The sequence below is a fragment of the Apostichopus japonicus genome, chromosome 10 (genome assembly GCF_037975245.1).
Source record: "Apostichopus japonicus isolate 1M-3 chromosome 10, ASM3797524v1, whole genome shotgun sequence".
Classification (NCBI taxonomy): Eukaryota; Metazoa; Echinodermata; class Holothuroidea; order Aspidochirotida; family Stichopodidae; genus Apostichopus; species Apostichopus japonicus.
The window spans coordinates 19,513,795-19,536,414 of NC_092570.1; the positions used below are offsets into that span (position 1 = coordinate 19,513,795).

The window sequence follows — 22,620 nt, forward strand, 5'->3', positions numbered from 1 at the left end:
GTTTTGACTATGCAATTAATTTTTTTATATTGCTGCAAAGTTGCAAATACCTGTCACTGTACAGAAATTGTTGATTTAAAATGTCACTTAATTCCCTTGAATATCAATTTTGGAAATTTACTTGGCATCAACATTACCATGACAACCTACAAATATAGCTGTATGAAATAAGTGGATGCCTCCTAATTTTAAAATAATACCCAGTATAAATATCAGCCTCTGAAAGCAATTATTGATGCGTCTTCTCAAGAGTTTTCTAACTTGGCTTTGCTTTCCTTGTGAACCAACCTAACAGTGTATGCTTACAGCATATGTATCTCTCATGAGACCCCGTACTGTAACTTAAATAAGTCTTAATTGAAGTGTAAAGTAAATCACTTTGAAAAGTTATCCTTCCTTCCTCAATTTACCTGTCAAAAGTTTACATCACAGACAGCTTGCAGCACGATTTACTTAATGGATTAATTGTTCAAAACACCAATTTATCGAAATTACACAGGAAACTCCTGAATTGACATTGAATATCCCTTACTCACTAATTTAATAGTTTTCTTACTTTTAAGCTGAATACTATGTTGGGTATAAGTAAATATCACTATGGTATTTATCTTAAAATAAGCACACACAGATTCATTTACACGATCTTAATTAGGGAATTATTAATTGTGTAATCCAATATAAAAGTTTAAAAAACTTTGTGTCCCACAAATTGTGCCATTTGCAAACGCTTATTTGCCAAATTTCATCATTCCTGGTGTGATTTTGGAAGAGGCATATGTAACATAAAGTTTTTAGATGCCTCATCTTTAATGATGCTACTATGCTATGACCACATTATACAGAATTCAACACAAAATGTACCTTAAACTTTCAGAGTATGGCCAGCTTGAAAAAGTCATCTACATAATCCCGCAAACTTTAATGGCTTAGGGATTGAAGACGATAGTCTCGATTCTACTTAATCACTTTTTAACTGCCTTAACTACATTCACGAGTTGGAAACATTTTAGCACTGCATCCCATACATCCCACTTCTGGGAACAGCCCACTTTCTCCTCGTTTCAAATCTACCATTCAGACGATAAACTTCATGAATTGTTGCAGAGTTTTCTTCCAGAATTTCCTTCACTCTGTTTACACTTTGGTGATTGTTTTTGGATTCTCTTCATCCAGAACAATTTTTCCTTCAACTATTTTAATGTGCCATGTTTTTCATTTTCGATAAATTATCCATTGTGTTTAATCGCTACTTGTCGCAGGAACTCTGTTTCACGATACTCCCGGTGCTGGTTTAAATTTGCGGGTTGGCTTTGTCGCTCCGTAAGGAGATGTTGTCTTCCACTGCCCACTCTTAGTATTATTATGTGTAGCTGTTGTCTCTAACACTCCTTTTACCTTTCATGTATAATTGTAATATTTACCATAAATGAGCCTTCAGAGAATGAAGGGGGGGGGGGAAAAAGGAAATTATGAAGTCAGGTGATAGGTGTAACTGAGGATTTGTCATGGTACATTTACAATTTGAACAATAATGATTCTTTTTGTACACAACCAGAACCAAGTCATACAGAGGCATTCAGAACACAGCTTACCTAATTTACATACCGCTAAACATGAAAACATGAACTCAGTTCTACGGTAGTCAGCACCATGCAGCTTAAAATTACTGTACTGAAAGGCTTGTGACTTCAGCTGAAAAGCTTCTTGAATGAGCCGTTCTTCTTGATTTGTTGTTGTTTAGAGAGAGGATAATGATAAAGTTAATCGCAGTTTGACAATTATCTCAATTTTTAGTCACCATGATTATATATTGGTTACAACAAACTGTGATACATGAAATACACTAGAAAAGTCAGCAGTAGAAATAAACAATTAACTTATTTCCTGCACACTAATAAATTAAGAACTAACCCTGTTTCCAGGGCAGGAACTGTGGGAAGTCCCTATTAAGCGTCAACACGCCACCCGCAACCATGGTGTAATAAACACGTTGCATGAATGATGTACACAGCAGTTAGTGGCTTACCGTTTAAACAGTGGTTCACTGTAGGGTAAGGGGGAGAAGGTCAAACACAAAGGTGACTGTCATTACAAAAAGTACGACATATAAACTGCATGTTGCACAAGTCGCAGAATGGATTAATCGATACAGAACCTCGTCTTTTTGCAATTCAACATTTGATTAATAAAATTAAAAAATCAAAAAATCAAAAGAATCAAACAAAAAAACATATTTGATTAAGGTGATTAATAAAATCACCTGTGAAACCTTGAGAATGTCTAGATTCGGATAGGAGAGGAATTGCAGGGCATGGAAACTGAAGTAGCTCAACGGAGACAGAGTGCTTAGATGTTAACGACTACTGCAAGCTAAGTTGATATGAGTGAATATCTAGACTGGAGCCAGGTATAAAGAGAGCAGTGAAGTAACCTCAATATCTAGTTTCCAAATATTGGTAAACATCAGAAATAACATTAATAGCGTGTCACTACTCTACTTTCAGCACGGTCAAGAGTAAAATTAACCATTTCATTCAATCTGGGAAAATTTGGCCCGAAAGTCGATTTTAACCTACTGGCATACAGGGGATTGCGATGCTATTCGTTCCAAATTTCAGAATTTATCTCATCATGTTACAAAGAAACTTCACTAGATGTAACATTAGCGCAAAACTTAAAGGTGAAAATGGTTTCTCAGATCACATCTCTCTGTGAATGGGACAGTGTGGTATCAACCTTATGCGACACTGTCAAATGCAAAATGCAGCTTTCAGCCTCTACCTTAATACAACTTGATCTTCACAGACAAAAGGTCGTAATTTTGTCAACAGACCTTAAAATGCAGACTGGTTTTAAGTATCAAGGCTCTCTCACTTACAAGATTTACTACTTAATTCAAGTTCACTGTCTGTCCGCTGGACTATTGAACTGCACTCCAAAAGTGCTCTGAACCATACTTAAAGGTAAAGATTCCACATGGGTATACTAATATACAGCACGGTATCATAACTATGTAGTCATTTCCTCTCAATGTTCCCATGAACTACTGTACGTTAGTTTTGTACTCCATTGCCTAAAGCAATTATATGTATATAGGGTTGGTTCCATTCTAAGGTCTACTTCAACACAGCTCACCTGTACGTGTCAAGATGTCTAGAACTGCACTCCTAGGAGGAGACATATTCTCTTGTGCTAACCGATCACCATGGTAAACTAATTTATGGTTATCTAATCACATTATATTTGTTAGTTCCTTGGTTTTAATTGGGACACTCTTGTATTTCGTTAGTCTGTACAGTGTGATATCACAAATTCATCCACGAGAACGACTCAAAACAGATCTTAGGAAAAAGGAAGTTTTTGATTTTGCAAGGACTGAAAAGTACACATAAAATATTACTAATGCCCTCATCTGTAATGTTTAAAAATATCAGTGAGCATTGAAGTATTGAACTGGAAAGCCAACAGGCTTAGTGATTCCTTGCCAGATTTTGTATGAAAACATTTAATGTAAATTGCACTATAAGGTTTTCAAACTTCGTAAACCTCAGCTGACCTCGAATGGACTGTGATTTCCACAGAAAGCAGTAGGGTTCTTGCATTCAGCAAGATGGATCCATATAAATATACAAGCAGCTTGGCTTTACTTTTGAGTTAATTGTGTTTAAAAATTCTTCAGAATTTGACCTCTTTTGAACTCAAGTGACCTTTAACCTCTACCAATTTCAATGTGGTTTGGTATCATTACTGTGGTCCTACATACCAACTATGAAATTAATGCAAGCATTAATTTTAAATTTGCAATTATCATGTTAAGAAAACTTTCAGAATTTGACCTGAGTTGCCCTCAAATGACCTTGATCTCTGCTAATTTCAACAGGGTTCTTGGGCCCACCATGTGGAATCTAATCATAAAAAAAATGTTCTTATTGAAATGTCTTATTCATGAGCAATTCAGATACAAACAAACACATATATATATATATATATATATGTATATATTTATATATATATATATACATACATACAAACACACACGCAGGACATCATGACTGCACAACTTCAGGTTGCCCTCCGCAAGGAATCAAAATCAGGGTCTCATAGATTTTCTTTGATTTCTGAGGAATATGACTTGTTTACCAATCTATCAACATCATACAGGTTTGTTTGATATACGGGTTGATGACCTGTAGGCCCATTCAATCATACCATATGAATGAAAATCATTCTGTATGAATAATCCTGTAACTGTAGAGTGGAAATTAATTTTGAAAGCCAAATTGGGTATTCTATCAGAAACGTGGCAAAAACGATATTAATCTCCACAGGCTACGTAAATCAACCTTCTTGCCACTAATGTTTACTGAACAATCACTTGAAATGATGACAAACTGAAGCTACTTCTTCCCACAGTCTGACCTCTTCACAACGATTGAGCAAATGAAATATCCAGATGACCACCAAGACGTCAAGACGTTGTCCTGCCTCTGTTTACTAAAGGTTCATTTTGAAACTATTACTTAAACGTATTTCCATACATAATAATGAAGAGCAGGTTTCTTAATTGTGCAGCCGAAGATCAGGCCGGCCAAATGTATTATTACCTATTATGAATAGTTGCATGATTAAACATACACCTCAGGCTTGTGTTAGAATGATTCAAATCCCTAGGATTCTCTTGGATTTAGAAGAGAATTGTCAGAACACTGATTTATTGATTACTGTATCATGAAAATGAATACAAAATTCGTCTATCAATGAATACAAAATTTGTCTATCTGTGATTAAATTTTGATTAGAAATATCTGCATGATGAATGACGTTCATGGCTTTTATCTTAAGACAATATGATCATAATGCATGTTAGAACATACCGGATTGAAACAGATGAAAATCCTACGACCAGTTCAAACCCATTGTTAAGTATTCTAAATTATAGATTCGGAAGTAAGGGGGCAGTGACCTCCTAGATTAAATAATCTGTGAAAGGAATTTTATATTTATAATGTTATTTTATGCAAATTGTGCTAAGATCTTAGCTATGTTTTAAGTTCTTTTTTGACACTTACCTATTACATACTTTCATGCTTTCCATGGGCTTATTTGTTTCTGTTTATACCGTTATTTATCTATGTATTATTTATATTCATTTTATGGGTAGGTGTTTACATGCGCAGTTTACCATGGGCACCTTTTTTTCATTTACATTTTATTCCTTTAATGTTTAGTTATCTCCTTTTTTTATAATCTAGTTACATTTTAGTTCTTACATTCAAACTTATTTTTGCATTTACACCTATCTTTTTTTATTTTTTTTTATAATAGTTATATTTAAGGGGGCCTCAGGAAGATTAGCCTTGGCTAACCGAGTTAATAACCTCTCAAAATAGTTTAACATATAGAAACAAGTACAAATTGTCATTTGTGTACTGTGAGAAATTGTTAAACTATTTGTGTATTGTAATATATAGATCTGTGCTATACAAATACCAAAAAAAAATAAAACCTATGTTTTCTTTTGTATTATATCAGAAACCATTGCCTCCCTCCTATCCCAATGCATCCCACTATGATACATCAATTGCAACTGTGCAGAATTAGAGGCCAGAAAGGTTGTTGTACATTGTCTCCACAATATCAAATCTTTCCAACTAAAACTTTAATACTGGTTTGCTATTCTCACAATTTTAACTATGACAAAATTAAATTCTAGATTGTGTTGCTTGAGGAAATTGGATTCTTTCCATGTACAGTAGATACCAAATTATTACAATTTTTTAATAATTCTGTTTTGTGTGGGGGTTGGCTTTATTGCATAATTTGCTGCGGAGGGAATGCTTTTCAAATACTGGCAAGGAGCATAATAGTAATCTAGAAGGGGGCGGGTGATTGGTGAGGTACAGGAGAAGGTGGACTGTGTTTACCACTGCCTTGTACATAGCAAGCTGGGGTCCCTTTGGACTGACAGTAACCCCCCCCCCCCATGTCCAGCTTTATGAGACAAGTAATCTTGCACAGTGGTAGGCTCAGGCAGCCTTCTTCTGTTACCACCACCACCACCCCCCCACCCCCACTATCCTTTATCTTTCATTCCTCAGGCTATTAAAATTCATAATATTAATCTTAAACGTTAGGTAGTCTTTCTTGCCTTTTCTGTACAACCTGCTGCTTTTCATGTTTTATTTCTTTTTAGTTTAATTTCTTACTCTTTTATTTGTTATTTCCTTGTGAGCACTGTAGTTTCCTTTTAAGGATTAATAAAGTTATTCTTACTCTTACTTGACAGGTAGGACATGATTGCTGGTGACTGTTGTTGTGATGTCACACATTTTGACACAAAATTGTCTCCTATAGGTACAGTAACTATTATTGGAGGAAATGTATGTGCTAGTTTATGGATATCAATTACACTATAATGACTATGTATGCAGTAACATGAGTGTGACACTAGCTAAATAGGTAGTCAATATATCCAGTTCCCACACAATGTGAATCAGCAATAGGGAATGCTAAAGGAAACAGGTTAATAGTGAGAAATAAAGTCTAGTCAATTTCATAAACTTTTGAGGTTAGGTTTCAATGAAGATAATTGTACACAAATGTTACTATTAATAAACTGAGACTTACAGTATTGAGGCTGTATATGCATAGTATCTATACGGCATCACAGACTTTTCTTGTATCTCTTGCGGGGTAGGAGGAAAGGGTTCATAAAATGGAATTTGTGTTAGTGCTAAGGTTGTGGAGAGACAGGTAAGTGAGGAACTAAGTAAATCTGCTCATCCCTGTGCCTTTTAATAGATCATGTTACCATCTTATGTTAATAAAACAAAGAGAGATTGTAGATAGATGAGGAAAGTGCATAACTATAGACTGGAGAGACAGGTAAGAGAGGATTGGAATAAATCAATAACCTCCCCCCCCCCCAACAAAAATATAGTAAAACAACCTCAACAAGAAGTTTAAGACCTAGAGGGGCTTTATTTGTGTTTAGTCTGTATCATTAAGTCGTTTTAGATTTGAGGGTAAAAATTAAAGAAAAGAGAAAGAAAGAAAAGATTATATGCATTGCCTTTGGAATCTTTAAGTTTAAAATTTCAGATTGTGATTTTGGACTATTGTACATGAAATATCTATTTTAATATTCGTAGACTTTAATTACAAGGTACATGATGGATTGCTAGTATGTACAGTACAGGCAGATGTTTTAACTTCATAACTACCTCACTGAATACTTGTTTCATCATCGACACCATTTTTGTATAAAATTTACACCATGCATACTAGCATAGAAATTGGTTATGTACAGGTGCATTGTTCCAGTCATATGAAGTACAAAGGAATAACAGCAAGTACATAACACATTGGCATATAGCTGACTTACTTTGCAAGTCAAACTAGACATCAAAAGGTTAAGTCTGAATGATATCATGGTGCATTGCATGAAAATATGATACAGAAGTTATAGCATTGCAGGCTACATGTTTTAGATTCACATCCATGCATGGGATTCAGACCATAACATCAATGTACTGTAGCACTGGGGTACTTCAGAACGGAAGAGCGAGTAGGCAGAGAATCACGGGGGGGGGGGAAGGGGGAGGGGGATTAATTGATAAAACAGTACCAATTTCTAAGGCTAGGTAACAGGGAATGTTATAGTGCTCACATTTTGCGTGGCACTTCATGTCTCTAATACAATATTATGGTTCCTGTGTAAAAAAAAAAATTGCTTTATACATCTTTAGACTTGTACATAGCAATTTGACCATTTTGCAATGTGGAAACATTATTCCTTGAGATAGATGGAAATACATATATGTTGAGATGAGACCAAGACAGTGCTATTGATATATAATTGAATAGTAGACTCTCGTCAGGGTCTATCATTACAACAATCCAGGAAGGAAAGGGATAAGATACGTTATTGATTATTTATTACCATTGATGAGAAAGGAAGTATGGCAACATTAAGGATTTGAGACACAAACCCTTCAAGGGGACTTCTATCCTCAAAATGCAAAACTATCACCTCTCCCAGTTACATTTTAACAGTGTCATTGCATACCATGAAATGTAATTTTATACATGTAATATGTACACAGCTGAGTTATGTACACTTACTGATATTAAATCGACGTAGCTCTATAAATCTGATGGACTGACTAACAACAGAGGATGTTTAACAAGTATCCACCATTTCAAGTTTAATAATATTCTGAAGTTGCTCAGTAAAAAGCCACTCTGATTGGTGCTTGAGAGGCCAGATGTCAAACTACATACATAGTACTGTCTGTACAGCATACTTTCCTGTACATATTGTAATTTAACACTGATCAGACCACCTACACCAATTACCAACTCTTTCCTAGTTACATCATGCTCAATACACTGTGGTCACGACAGCATTTCCTTATTTATCATAAAAATAAACATGTACTCAGTCTCTTGTCAGTTTTGCAATTATTATACCATATATATCGATCATATAGTGTCATGGAACCGAGTACTACCTACAGTGCAATTAAGCACACAGATGAATAACTTTACTGTACACTATACTGTAGCCGCTATACGCTTCAGTGTAGATACAGTATGTACAGTATGTACACTAACTATTAATGTGATATGTCTGGTATATTTGCTATGGCTCGATCTGCTTGATTGAACTTTCACAACAAAGTTGGCAAAATTAAAAACCAAAACATCTGTGATATTGTTTTATATATATTACCATGTCTTGGTATAGTATTGGACATCTAATTAGCGCATGTACCAGGCACTTTACTACAGTATACATTAGTTTTCAGTGATATTAGTATAATATATTATATAGTAAGTATAACAAAGAAAAAACACTGAATGATTACCTCGTAATATAAGTAGAAAGATGACATATTGAGATAATAAGATGACATATATATTGGTGTAGTAGCTGGACAATCAAATGTGCAAATACAGTTTATGCTATTTAAAATATAAGTGATTGAGCTATAGATGTAAAAAATAAAATATGTGCATTGCATACAGAAGCTATGATATATCACAAGAGAATAGAAGGCAAGAGATGATGTGTGCATGTTTCTAAATGGCTAAAACCGACACTGCAAGAAAAGCGTACTGTTGTATTTTCATTCGTTTTCTTTAGTTTCTTATTAAAAAATTTTCAATATATATTCTTCTTAATAGCATACTACTTTAATGACATCTGTATACCGCACAGACCTGTGAAGAACACAACAAGTCTTAACTTTTGGAGTGCATAATTGCTGAAAACAATATGTGTTGTGCACTGGGCTACAATAAGATACAAAGTATTGTACAGTATACTTTATGTAGTCAGTAAGCACATTGTATATGCTGTGAGACAGATGTCAATATCTTGAAAAAGATGTGTACTAGTCATTACATTTGATGTTGCCATGGAATTAATTAGCTAAATAAGCCTTTCCCATCTGACAGAATAATAAATTACAAATCACTCATATGCGATCAAGAGGATGCACAGTGAAAACATATCTCAAGAACTTCTTTGTCAATGGAATGTATCAATGAAACAGGATTAATCTCACACAAAGGACTGGCTCACAATTAGTACATAACAGCTATCACAAATGTAAACACTTTCAAGTTTCAAAGGCATTACTGTCATATGCCATAGTTGTTTCAGTATGTCTAATTAGCTTGATAATCATATTGCTTAATTTGAAAGGCATTTACATGTAATATAGACCAACTTCTAAAGTATGAATGTCTCACTCAAGTTGTGTAGTAATATATATATTGACTGTATATATGTAACCACTGCTGTACAGCTGTAATAAGCTATCCCAACATTATCACACGTAGTAGTTCAATGTTCATATTTTGTGTAGCACTTTTGAGGGCTCCAGAATTTTGTCTATTATATCAAACTTAGGTTGCTGTATACGAAACTACTATAAACGTTGGACTTGTATGGCAATTTGACCACCTTGAATAGTATTTTGCGATGCAATATTACTAGTAATATTATTCTCGGCTTTCTGTTACCTCATATTTTGGTTGTGGAATAAAGTTTACCCCAAGATTTAGCCATGCCTACTGTACACACCAACTGTGAATATAATTCAGGAGATACTATACTATCTCTAGCAGTGATAACCAGCAGGTGTTTGCATATATCCACAATTGGTCAGTTGCAGTCTTGACCTCAAGATTCAACTTCTATGATGGGATTGAAAGAACTTTAATTAAACACAAGCACCCATTCTAGGGGAGAAACAATCTTTGTTTAACACATCATTAATTTGTCTCTCCATAGCAACTTATCAGTTATCAACCGAGTTCAAAGTTCAGTAATTAAATGCATCATGTTTGAACTTTACACTAATGTTACCTGTAGGTACAATTTGTTCATACCTCAACAACATTCCTTTTTTATACAAGGTTTGCTCAGAATCCACAGGTATAGCCATTGAGAAATTTTTATTCACCAGCAGCTCTATATGTTTAGCTAAATATATATATGACATACCAGGGGCGTATCCAGGATTTTCCAATAGGGGGGGCGTCAGGCATGAATGATCGCCGTCCTGGGGGATGGGTCTAAGGGGAGGGGTGTACAATTTTTGCTTTCAAAGAAGGGCTGAAATGCAAAATGGTGTCATATGCATGGGCGGCGATCCGTACTTCCGAGTGGGGGGGGGGGGGGGATATGACCTTGTTGACTATCTAAGCGTAGCGCCACCATGAGTTGGCGCGAAGCGTCCAAGAAAATTTTGGGATTAACAAACCCTCTAGATGGCCGGAAACGGCACTTCCCGAGGTTTCCAAGCGGCATATACCCAACTTTAAAATAGGGATGTCATGTCCGAAATATCTCATAATCAGGATCCAAAATACTTTTTTTTTTAATTTCGGGTGTTATTTTGGGAAAATTGCCCCTGTCAATCTTGTTTCAGGCGCAACGTTAGAATGTTCGAGAGCTCTGTTATATTATTCGATGAAGAAAATGGCCTCATGCAGGCTATTATAGGCCTATACACATGCAATACACAATTACACATAGTTACATTCCTAGGTACCGATTGCTAGGGCATCCAGGTGAAACGTGTATTAAGCATTACCCTGGTTACATGAGATTCTCAGCTGTTCGAGGGAACATGTACGTGTGTAGGCCTACTATAGGGCCTATATGAATACTATGAGGGTGCATATATGTACTATATCAATACCGTGGGCGCAATAATACATTTTGTTGTTATAGGGCCAATGAAGCCTACAGTCAACTATTTTTGCTTTATAAAGACGCTTTATTTGAAAAGATCGCACTGCGTTTATGGTAGGCGAGAAATGAAGCTAAAAAAGAGCCGTACATTAACGAAGATGCATAAATGTAGGCATGAAAATATTCTTATCCCTGGCATTTGGTGGGGGGGGGGGATATGGTGCATTACATCCCCTCCACCCATTTTCATGGGGGGATATATCCCCCCTCCACCCAGGATCGCCGCCCATGGCCATATGTGATCCATTTTTCGACCTTAATAATAAGCAACATTTCCAGTAAATATGGACACAAAATGCACAATTTAGTATGGCTGGCATGTCATTTAGTGTTTATAGTGATAATACAAACACAATTACCATCTATGTTTCTAAAACTATTATGCCGCCGAACTTCGCCAGAACCTTTTTTTGGCAAACAAAAAATAAAGCATACGGGAGGGGGGGGGGGGTTGAGCGATCACCGACATCTCACATAAAGGTCGTCATCAATTTTTTTTTTTTTTTTTTGCTAAACTTTTTTTTTGTTTTTTGGTGACGGCCAATAGGGGGGGCGCGCGCCTGTTGCGCCCCCCCCTGGATACGCCCCTGCATACTTATGGTATACATACAACAAAATCAATTAAATAAAACAGCATACAGAATGTGCAACAACTAATATAACGGAAGCCTTGGTACAGTACTGTATACACAACAATAGCACAGAAGAGGCTGCTGTACATGTAAGCCATTCAAGGTCACTTTGAATTTTGAGTGTGCATAATTTAGACTGTTACTAATTTGATTCAGACAGGTCTCTGTATTCAACCTTATAGCCATATGAACATAAATTAAGTAATAAATATCAGTATGTTCATTCAAGGGGGGGGGGGGGTTAACACCCGGCAGTTGGGGACTTTGATTCAGAATCTTGTGCTGAACTCAATTTCAATATTCAACATGGATCTATTATATACTATATTAGAAACCCAAAAGAGTTTGGATTGGGTCTTTACGATGTGAAGTACCTGTCTCTTATACCTGCGCACTACGATCTACCATGCCTAGAAGCTGGTAATATTCTTGCAATGTGCCCCCCGTGAACCCTCAAAGGTCCTTTCAGATCCACCGTTCGGGAGTCCTACAGCGCATTTTTCGACTACCCTTCGGAATCCGACCTTGTATATAAGTATGTATGTACATAGAAGACAGACCTATATACTTGAGGAATGAAGTAATTTTAGACATCTCCAAGCTTCTTCATTCAACAAATCAGCATGTAATACAGTAAAGGATTACAAACATAAATCAAAACTGATCATTGACTTACAGGCTTAAGTCAATGTTTTAGACAATTACTTGACATGGAAATCGGGGGGAATTTATGAAATGATTCATGAAGAGATTACAAGGTAAAAAAGTAGAATTTTATGATCCAACCAGTATCAAAGGGAAATACAAGATTATACTAAAAGGAAAATTATAAAAATTATCTTGAGCCTTAATTTGTGTGATTTATCGTTAAGCTGCTTTGTATGCCATGAATATAAAGTAAATTCTCTGAAGTACTAAAAATGTTATTACTTTGCAGGGAAATTATATACCAACTTTTCAACAAACGTTTCCTTCTAATCTATAGGACTCATGAGAATAAACTAATCTTTCAAAGTTGCCCAAACAACCCTTCAGCATTTTCAAAAAAACATCCACAGGAAAGTGTTAACACATATCAAATCACACACGATAATACGTTCAACTTTTTAGCACACTACAGTACAAAAATACACAATACAGTATGTAGCACGGTGGCACAACTGAGAAGCACTTAATGGTCAATGCTGTCAAAGCCCTGCCAAAACCTTCCTCTTGTAATTCGGTTAATTTGATATCAAATGTAAATGAGGGTCAAAATCTCTGAGTAACGAGATACAGGTAGGGCAGAGAAGAAAACATACTGGCAGCTCTAGTTCTTTGAATAATGAATAAGGAAGGAGATGAAACTGAGAAGGTTTAATTCTTGATCTTGTTGATGAAGGATCTCAAATTTAAAGTGTGAACTGACATGATGGAAATGAACATATTGCAAAATAAGTATTTTTTTCCTAGTTATCCCAGAAGCATATAGTTGGATTGTATATATATATATACGTTCCAATGAATACTTACCTATCTCCACTCAATCTATGCACTTTCTCGTTTACTGTATCAATGCAGGCTACAAATGGGAAATGCAGACATTTGTATGTATTTTAGATCCTCCTGCAAGCAGGAACTTGCGAAGAAGCCTCATTGGCTTATCAAAGCAGCAAGCTGACAGAAGTCAGTCTCTTAGATTCATATTTAACGTCCATGATTATGAATTGTCAACAACTCTGTAACTGGACGACATACATTAATCTTGGAGTGACTCGAACTCGGGACCTCATGATTGAAAGGCACCGATGTTAACCACTGAGCTAACACTCCTTTAATTGACTCCCTCCTGGTTTACTGCCCTCATCTTCCTTCCAGATTTACTGTACCATTCTGAAGTTTAGCAAACTAGTACTTTGAAGCCTTAATCCTCCACTTACGTCATCATGGTAGATGTCCCTGTGCATCGTTGGCAGGTTAATTACTGAGAACAGAGCTAGTACTTTGCCCATTCCTTGAAGTTTTCTGTACATACAAGCATACAGTGTATACTGGGCGAAAGGAATAAGTATACTATGTGAATTGTAGATTCAGAAAGACTGAAGAGGTGATGGGCATCAACCCAGAGGAAGGTCCATGGGGCAGCCCAGTGCTAAAATGTTACCAGTTAATTGGCTACTGTAGGTACAGTAGATGGGAAAGTGCAAAAGTAGAGTGAAGACAGGTAAGAGAGGAGGGAAATAAATCACTTTTTTAAAAGCGGAGACGAGCAAACATACAATGTTTTGAATCTGTTGAAAGGAGACTCAGAGACGAGCAAACATACAATGTTATGAATCTGTTGAAAGGAGACTCAGAGACGAGCAAACATACAATGTTATGAATCTGTTGAAAGGAGACTCGTAACGAAGGATTGACATAAATATGACAATGTCCAAGCCCTATCCACAAATTTGGGTGTCATACTATCAACATAACCTTTTAACCTTAAGTACCAACCATGGAACAAGGTGATGGAAAGTCGCATCAGAACAATTGACCCGAGTTTCAAGTCTGCACAGTGATACTGAGATATTGTTAACGTTCAAAGTATTGTATGAGGGTGTCAAAATCTAAAGCATTTTTCATTAACAGAGCTTCAATTTCTGAGTGAGACTGTGCACATGTATACAGGATTTTAGCGTTTTGTTTATGTTTTGAACAGCTTTTTCTTTAGATTTTATTAGGTATAGTGATGACCTATGCATTATTATTGTTGCAAGGGAAACAGCTTTTCAACGCTTTCTTTATAATTTGTAGTGAAGCTTGACTAGTCAAACTGATTAACGCCATTCTTGTTTAATATGAACAGCCAAATTTGAATAGTATAAAAACTTTACCAAAGGGAATGAAATACTGTAACTAACTGTAACTGTAAAAGCAAAATAGACCTAAGCTGTAGAATCCATGAAAAATTAAGTATGCTTTCTGTTCAAGTGGCATAAAAATTTAGAAACAGAAATAACTGTTAAAGCAACCGACATAAGCAACAGCTGCAGGTTCCGTAAAAAATTAAATGAAGCATGCTTTCTGCGATGAACACTTTCAAAACAGACTTGAAGTACGAGTACAAACAGCCAATATTACTAGTACAATTAGATTTCAACTTGGTATGAGTACGAGACTACGTTCAAGAGTACAAATCTCTTTGCTTGAGTGTGAGTGCTTAATTTTGCATTAGTACATCTACTGTATGCTTCATTCTTATTGGCCACGAGTACCAGTTAGAGTACAAATCCATAAGGACGAGTACAAATCCAAACAAGGACGAGTACAGGAATTGGAACACTGCTAGAATATGAGTACAGACTCACATCATGTCTACTTTCAAATATGATCTTGGTTGTTACCACAAGGTCATATCCTTGCTGTATGTAACCACAATGTATCTAATATACCAACATAAACTTACAAAGTGAAGTAGAAAGTTCATTGGATGATAATAATCTGCGCATTTGGGCATCAAATTTTGTTTTTCACTCATGTATGAACGGATTGATTATGGAAGCAATGTACGGTAAATTTAATATCAACCAGGCAATAATTTATAAAGCTCGATCAAGCATGAAAACTGTCATTATTAAAAAAGTAAAATTGCAACTGTATATATACACTGTACTGTATATCTCAAGTTAGATTGATCAGTGATGGATATCCAATTATGTGAAAATACTACATTGTTTGGTAGAAATATTACAAAATTACAACTCAGTACACAATGCAACTTTCAGGTTTGAAAAAAAGAGATATAAGTTCATTTTTTTGTCAAGATAACTTGTATGCTTTCTGCTGTAGTGAACTGTACAGAAAATTGGTAATAAATATTATTCTACTGCGACAAAACGAGGCTCTGTGATTAGATGTTATGCAACCCTAGGGTGATTATACTTGTCAATTTACAAACATTTCCTCCCAAATTTAAATTACATTATTGTGAAGTTATCGACATTTATATACAAGAGTATATGGCCTACAATCTGTCTATCCACTTATACGTAGGTGCCTGCACCATGACTAGAATACTGATTTTTCCACCCGGAATCGTTGAGAGTTTACTTGGGATGAGAAATGCAGTTGCCCCTAGGCAGATTATGCTTTCCTATGAGTTTGAATGGGAAAAACAAGCGGCAGTAGAGAAACAAAATTGAATTTTGATTAAGTACATTTGTGGAGAGATTTGAAGGCCTTTTTTTTCTTTTGTGTGTTTTGCGTGCATTTGCCCAGGACGTTGCAGGGACTTCAGTTCACTATGCATGTTAAATTGTGTGATTTTAGCACGTAACTTCCTAGAACGCTAAGTAAGGGGATCCACGCTTTTGATATGAAAACTCAAAAGACATTGTGACTGTTACTCTGTCTCTAAATAAATATGAGTTTACTTTTAATAGCACCATAAAATGATGCCTTTCAGTAAGTTGAAAATTTCCAGCTCTTGTAGAATGATGCAAACATGATGCATAGCAGAGTGAACACTATAAAACCCCAGGGTGTGTTTATTTACCTAAGGGATGTTGCACTTTCATCATGCAATCTGCTCATGAAAATAACTTGATAATGATACTCAAGATTGTTTACACCTTCATCAACGGAGTACTCAAAGAGAAGAAATAATGAGTCACCTTGAACTCATTCAGCACAATGTTAATGTCCATACCATTTCAGTGTCATACAATGCAAACTAGGTCACTATAGCATAGAGCAGTGATTGACAAGATTGTATGAGCCTTGGTACTCTAGGTCTTAAAGTACTGTACATATATACATATTACATACTCAATGAAGAGAATGCATCTACAGTAAACTGTAGTAGCTCCTGTCTGGTAAGAACAGGATAATTTTTTTTATGCTATCTTTCACTTGATAGACCTGTTGTCTGGGATTAGATAATATAGTACTGCCTCTACCTGTTGCTATTATGATTGAACTTTGATTTTCAGGAAACTGAAAATTTATAGTTAACAGAGCTCTCTATTGTTGTCAGGTTCTCCTTTGCATATCTGAGTGCAAGGGCAAAGCTGTCAATGTCCTGGTCAAGCTCATTCTGATGAATTCAAATCCTAATCACTATTAACCTGCTCATTTTCTCACAGCAGCACCTTCTGACAGAACTTTACCAACATGATAAAATCTTAGTATCTATAGGAAAAGAGCAGCTTGGACAGTGAAACTACAGTAGTACATATACAATGAGCAGGCCATTTCATGTTGAGAGCTGTGCAGTATAGTGCAGTGTTGGTCAGATTCCTATCTTTCATAATGTAATACACTATTGCACTTAAACCACATATATGTAAAAATGACCTACAAAGAAATGTGCCAAACTTCAGTCTAACTTCACGGTACAGTAAACAGAAGCTCAATGACAGGGATTAATTCATCCAGTATCACATCACAAAATGGTCAAACTGCTAAAAAGATATATATCTAGTTTTTTTTACACAGGTACCATAGTACTTTATAAGAGACAGTACATCTATAGGTCACATTACTTATTTGTCTAATTAGATTCCTAAAACATGACTAATTGCATTAATTGTATGATTCATCATACAGTATCATTAAATTAACTTATGTACAACACTGCTGACACACAGCATGTAATGGATAATGACTTGTGCACTCATGATGTGACTTCATAGCATAAAATGCAAACAATGTCAAAACTATTCATGAGGATGAATAACTGCATCATTGTATATAAACTAATCAAAAACAAATTGTGTAAAACTAAGTGGGCCTGACGCTTCAATCCTAGCAGGATCTTCTTCAGAGGCTGAATGACAAGTGACAGAAAATACAAGGGAAAAAAGGAAAAGTATGACATTTTCTGGTGAATGAAAAATGAACTGTATGAAAGTTCAGTCATGATTGATCAATAGTAGAAATAATTTCCAAACATTTGCGAAGTAAGTTTCTCTTTTACACAAAATGTATTCCAGTCATACTGTAGCAGTGAAATAATATCCTGTACTGTACCTGTTGGAGTTTAGTGCTAAATGTACAGTACTGTAATGACCATGCACAAAGGTTCGATTACTTTGAAGTGAAATTTTTTACAAGAGTTGTGATGTCACCCTCCATAAAGGTAATATGCTGTATAGCAGATGACGTTCAGTACCTCTCCTTACAAACTTAATGCAAAACATTTCTCACATTTACATCTTAATCCTTTCGTTTATACTGTATAGTATCAGATCCTAAACAACTCCATGATTTATGATATGCTCAAGTAAGGTTAAAGAGAATTTTTTTTAAGAATACTTCAATTATCTATAGGTGTCAACTTCTTAATTACTGACTCAATTGCAGTTGCAAACAGTTAGTGTATTTCTTGAGATGTTGAGGAGAGGAAAGAAGCTTGTTTGAGTATGTGCACACTACCTCTCTTAAAACTGAATCCTATAAAACATGTTACATTGAATGTCAGTCACCTCTACAGTAAGTTGCCTACACCCTTCACTGAAGTGCAGGTGTGTTCAAATGTGTACTGTAACATTTGCTTGTAAATTAATACAGATAGCAAGTACACCATGGCACATTGCTGATACCTGTTCCAAAATCATTGCCTGGATGAACAAAGTTTGTACTTTTAACAAATATGGTGTCTAGTTAGTAAGCTGAACCCATATCGAAAGCTGCATGGAATGTAAAATAGGATGGCCACACATCTGGCATTAGGCCGGGCAGTATATCGGCAATTCAATGCACTGTCCTCCATCTGGCATGGCCTCTCTCTGGACGCATTTATGTCCGGTGTTTTAAAATGGATTTTGAAGCAAAATTAAACAATCTAGGCCTATGTGGGATATTTAAAGAACCCAAGCTAGGCCTACATATTAAAACAAAATTCTTGTGCATGCATTGTTCTGGCTGTTGTGTTCAGTACGAATCTCCAATAAGAGCCAAGTAAACAAGTACTTTCAATCATATATTTCCAGCTTCATCAAACAGTATTGAAATGGTAATTATTTATTTGTGTACATTGAGGAATATTAACATCATGACATGAAATCTGCTGCTTTCCCACAAGCTCTAAAACATGGCTCAAAACTAGAAGTCCATGCCATCTTCTCCAGTCACCTCCTCAAGTCACCAACAGGCAACAGATCTTTACTCTTGATGTTGTGTCAGTGGCCACCCAAATTTGGTACCTAGGGCTAAAGTAAAAAAAGAACCTAATGTGATCAAACAAGTGTTATGATTAATACTTACCTCATATTTTGGAGCATTATTGCATTGTGGAAAATGTCCTTTTTGATCTCCATTGTGCATTAAATAGTTATCAACTAAGTTCCATCCCCAGCTCTTTTCATTGTTTCCAAGGAGTGCAACATAACCATGGCATTGTAAAGGGGCATCTGCAGTTGCTATCCCAACTACTGCAACTGTTCCTAAAGGTCCTTCCCACCATATTTCCCATGAATGTCTGCCACCCTTAAATCCCCTTTTTGCCCTTGCACCATCAGTACTTTGGGCTACTGGATTCCTGTGTAGCGTGAACCCGTTTGGTTTGATAAATATATTCTGTGAGCAGTCAGCGGGATTGAAAGCATGTATAAACGCCCGTACCTTGGCCTTGTACGTTGGTACGTTGTTCAAAACTTCTCCATGTAAAACATCCCTTGCTAATTTACGTAAACATTGCACTTTCCATGCTAGATTATTCCCGTCGTTAAGGACATTATGCCACTTTTTACAAACAACTGAACAACACAATAATTCCCTGAGCTCCAAACAAGAAAATATCCGCTCGAGAATTTCCTCAGGTAGCCTGGAAGCGGCCATGATGAATTACGCCCTCTTTCCTTGATTACAATTCGATAAGTGGTGGTGTCGTCTGCTATTCACTTGCATCACAGCGGCGCGATTTCAGAGTTATGACATGCAACTTGTTTCAACTCCCTCATTCAACAGCAATACAGTTTACAACACGGAATTTTTTTCATCAATTTTGGTCTATATTTCACTTACGATTCTTTGTCACGGAAATGTTTGTATTTCTTCGGACCGGCGAAAAATACTCGTTCAGGCTCAGTTATGGAGGAACAAAAAAATACATCAATTCAAATTGATGGAACCACACTGTGGCACATTGATTTTCAAAGTATGTATTTTTGGCACATTAATTTCAGACTGCCTATTTCATGAATCAACTTTACTTACAAAACTCGTTTAGTGCACGGAAACCCTAAATTAAATAGAAACATTCCGATCTGTCTTTCCAGGTTACCTTCAAGTTAGCAAACAGAATGTCATGGAAGAAAACTTGCAGAGACTATAACGAGTGGTGTTGGGAACTGGGCGGGGATTGGGCGGGGGGGGGGGGGGGCGAAACACTTTCTCACAGGTTCAACTTGAATTAAGGTGTAAATGTATGTACAATGTGTTAGTATTCTGGCTGAGGCTGCTCCATAATCATGACAAAATGAAGCTGGCAAAACTACAACGGCCGCCATCATTTGGCACCGCAGTAGCGCAGTGATCGCTATTTTAAAACCTTGTTATAGCAAACTGCGTAGATTGTTACATGACCAGGATTCTTTGGCTTGTCATAAAAGGTTAGCAGTATTTGAAAGTTTTCGTTCCATAGTATGCATTACGTGTAATTTTATAGTTTTCATTATAATTAAATGTTGAAATCCACGAAGTGCATTCAATTGGCCAAATATGGCTTGAGAAGGAGTAGTAGATTTACCAATAGGCTATAGATCAAGAAACCCCCCCCCCCCCCACACACACACATCCAATACAGTGCCAAGTGTGATAGGGGGAACCATTCCCCCACCACCGATCGCTAGTCGGGGGAACATGATTTCGTCGGGGTTTTTTTTTTTTGTAGTCGGCCGGAGAAGAATTGGAATAAGGATGTACCCCACTCCTAAATCCCCTGCATATCAGTTCACTTCAGCCACCCTAGGGCAGTACAACCTCCATTATAAATCCTTCATTCGCCTCTGGCACTCCCATAAAGTTTCATGTTCAAAAGTTGAAAAGGATTATCAAAATGAAAAATGGGCATTGATAATTGGTGTTGTATTTCTCCACAAAATATACGCAAACTTAATACTTTGCCTGAAGCCATGTGTAAATCCCTATTTATGATGTGTTTCCACTTGCAACAGTCTACCCATGAAACTTCCTAAGGCACAGAACTTTCGTTTTGTTGCCAGTTTTACTATATTTCTGAAAGTAAAAGAATACTTAAATCAAATCAAGAAACCCGAAATAATGCTACCACCAAATGAAGGCTAATGAGCGAATAATTACTGAATTAAAATCGATCATGAATATTTCGTCGTCTGGACACTTATACTTTCTTGTATTGTAGTCAAAATAAGGACGTGTATATTTGGAATCGAGTATCCATTGAAATATTTTCGCACAATATCAACCCCAAAGGGGCTGGTTTAGCTTGGTCCCCAATTTCCAGAAATTTATCAATTCGTACTACTCAAAAGAAGATGTCAAATTTAATGATCAACTCATTGTCCTTATTGTGCATCAACTGAAAGTAAATTACTGATTCAGTTTTCCAAACTTAAAAACCAAATCCGAAATAATGAACCATTCATTAGTGAATCGCACAGTAGCTTATAGGTGAGGGAAGGTGTGTGAGTGTGTGTGGGGGGGGGGGTGGGGGTAGGGTTCTAAATTCCCCGACTGAAGTAGGTAAATAGGAGGTGAACCTTTATGGAAGGGTCATGCAGAGGAAAATGAAGAATTTTATAAAGGAGCGCTGAGGCCCTGTGATCTTTTTTTGTTAGAAAGTTCAGATGGCAACTGGTGTATGCTGATAACAAGTCTGTAACTAGCTCTAAACGTCAGGTTGTACTAATAAATATTCATAAATTTTCTTTGTTGCGGTATGCAGCTTAATTCCTGCCCGGCTGAATGTAAAAGATCCCTCGACTGAACCATTTCCTCGAGACCACAACGATGGGAGGTTAGTGATTCCTCCCTGCAAACTCCATGTGACGCCACTGCCATTCATGCATTAATTGGATGATATTGACTAGTATATATGGTACGGTGGGGTGCTGACACTTTTATACTGCAAAACTCTATGGTTGTCCCGCGACAGAAAAGTTCCAATTATCCGATAGCGCCATGAATTTCAAAAATGACAAGCCCATGTGCATATAGACGCTAACATCGCACTTTGAAAAAGGGGGGGGGGGTGGCGAAATGATTAGTTTTTCACACCCCCTCCCACACCTTCCTCCCGATGTAAGACGTCAAAATGAGAAGTTCAAATTTCGTGCTATCAATCTGTATTTCTCAATGGCCCTTCTGTGCCACCGTAACATCTACTTCTGAGGAAAAACCCTACATGCCCATATTTTTTTGTAAATATTCTGTCTGCCGGTGATGGAGGAGGGGAGTGGCGAGGTCCCCATAATTTTGGTCTGGGCACGAGGCTAAATCCTCCCAGAAATATACACAGTTTGCCTCCTACCGGGCGCAACCGATCATTGCCCTCACGAAATTATGTCCTGACAACTGGGAGAATTAACAGCATGATGGGAGATATTAGCCAAAGATCGGTATGATTTTCTCAACAAACTGCAAGACTATATGTCAGACGATGCCTTTGCTCTGATTGGACAATAAAGCGCATCCTGATAGAGGGAGGGGTGGGTGGAGAAGGGGTAGCGCATCCTGATAGAGGGAGGGGTGGAGGGAGAAGGGGTGTTTTATACA

The 22,620-nt window shown here is 36.6% G+C and overlaps 1 protein-coding gene across 1 annotated transcript in view; it reads right to left on the reverse strand.

Moving 5' to 3' along the window:
* The window catches only part of LOC139975312 (F-box/SPRY domain-containing protein 1-like), a 37,594-nt gene extending 17,850 nt beyond the window's left edge, over positions 1-19,744 (reverse strand). Inside the window, exon 1 of the mRNA XM_071983146.1 lies at positions 19,132-19,744. Within this exon, the coding sequence (XP_071839247.1) occupies positions 19,132-19,704 (573 nt within the window). The 5' untranslated portion in view covers positions 19,705-19,744. The remainder of the gene's footprint in view (positions 1-19,131) is intronic.
* Positions 19,745-22,620: the final 2,876 nt, after the last annotated feature.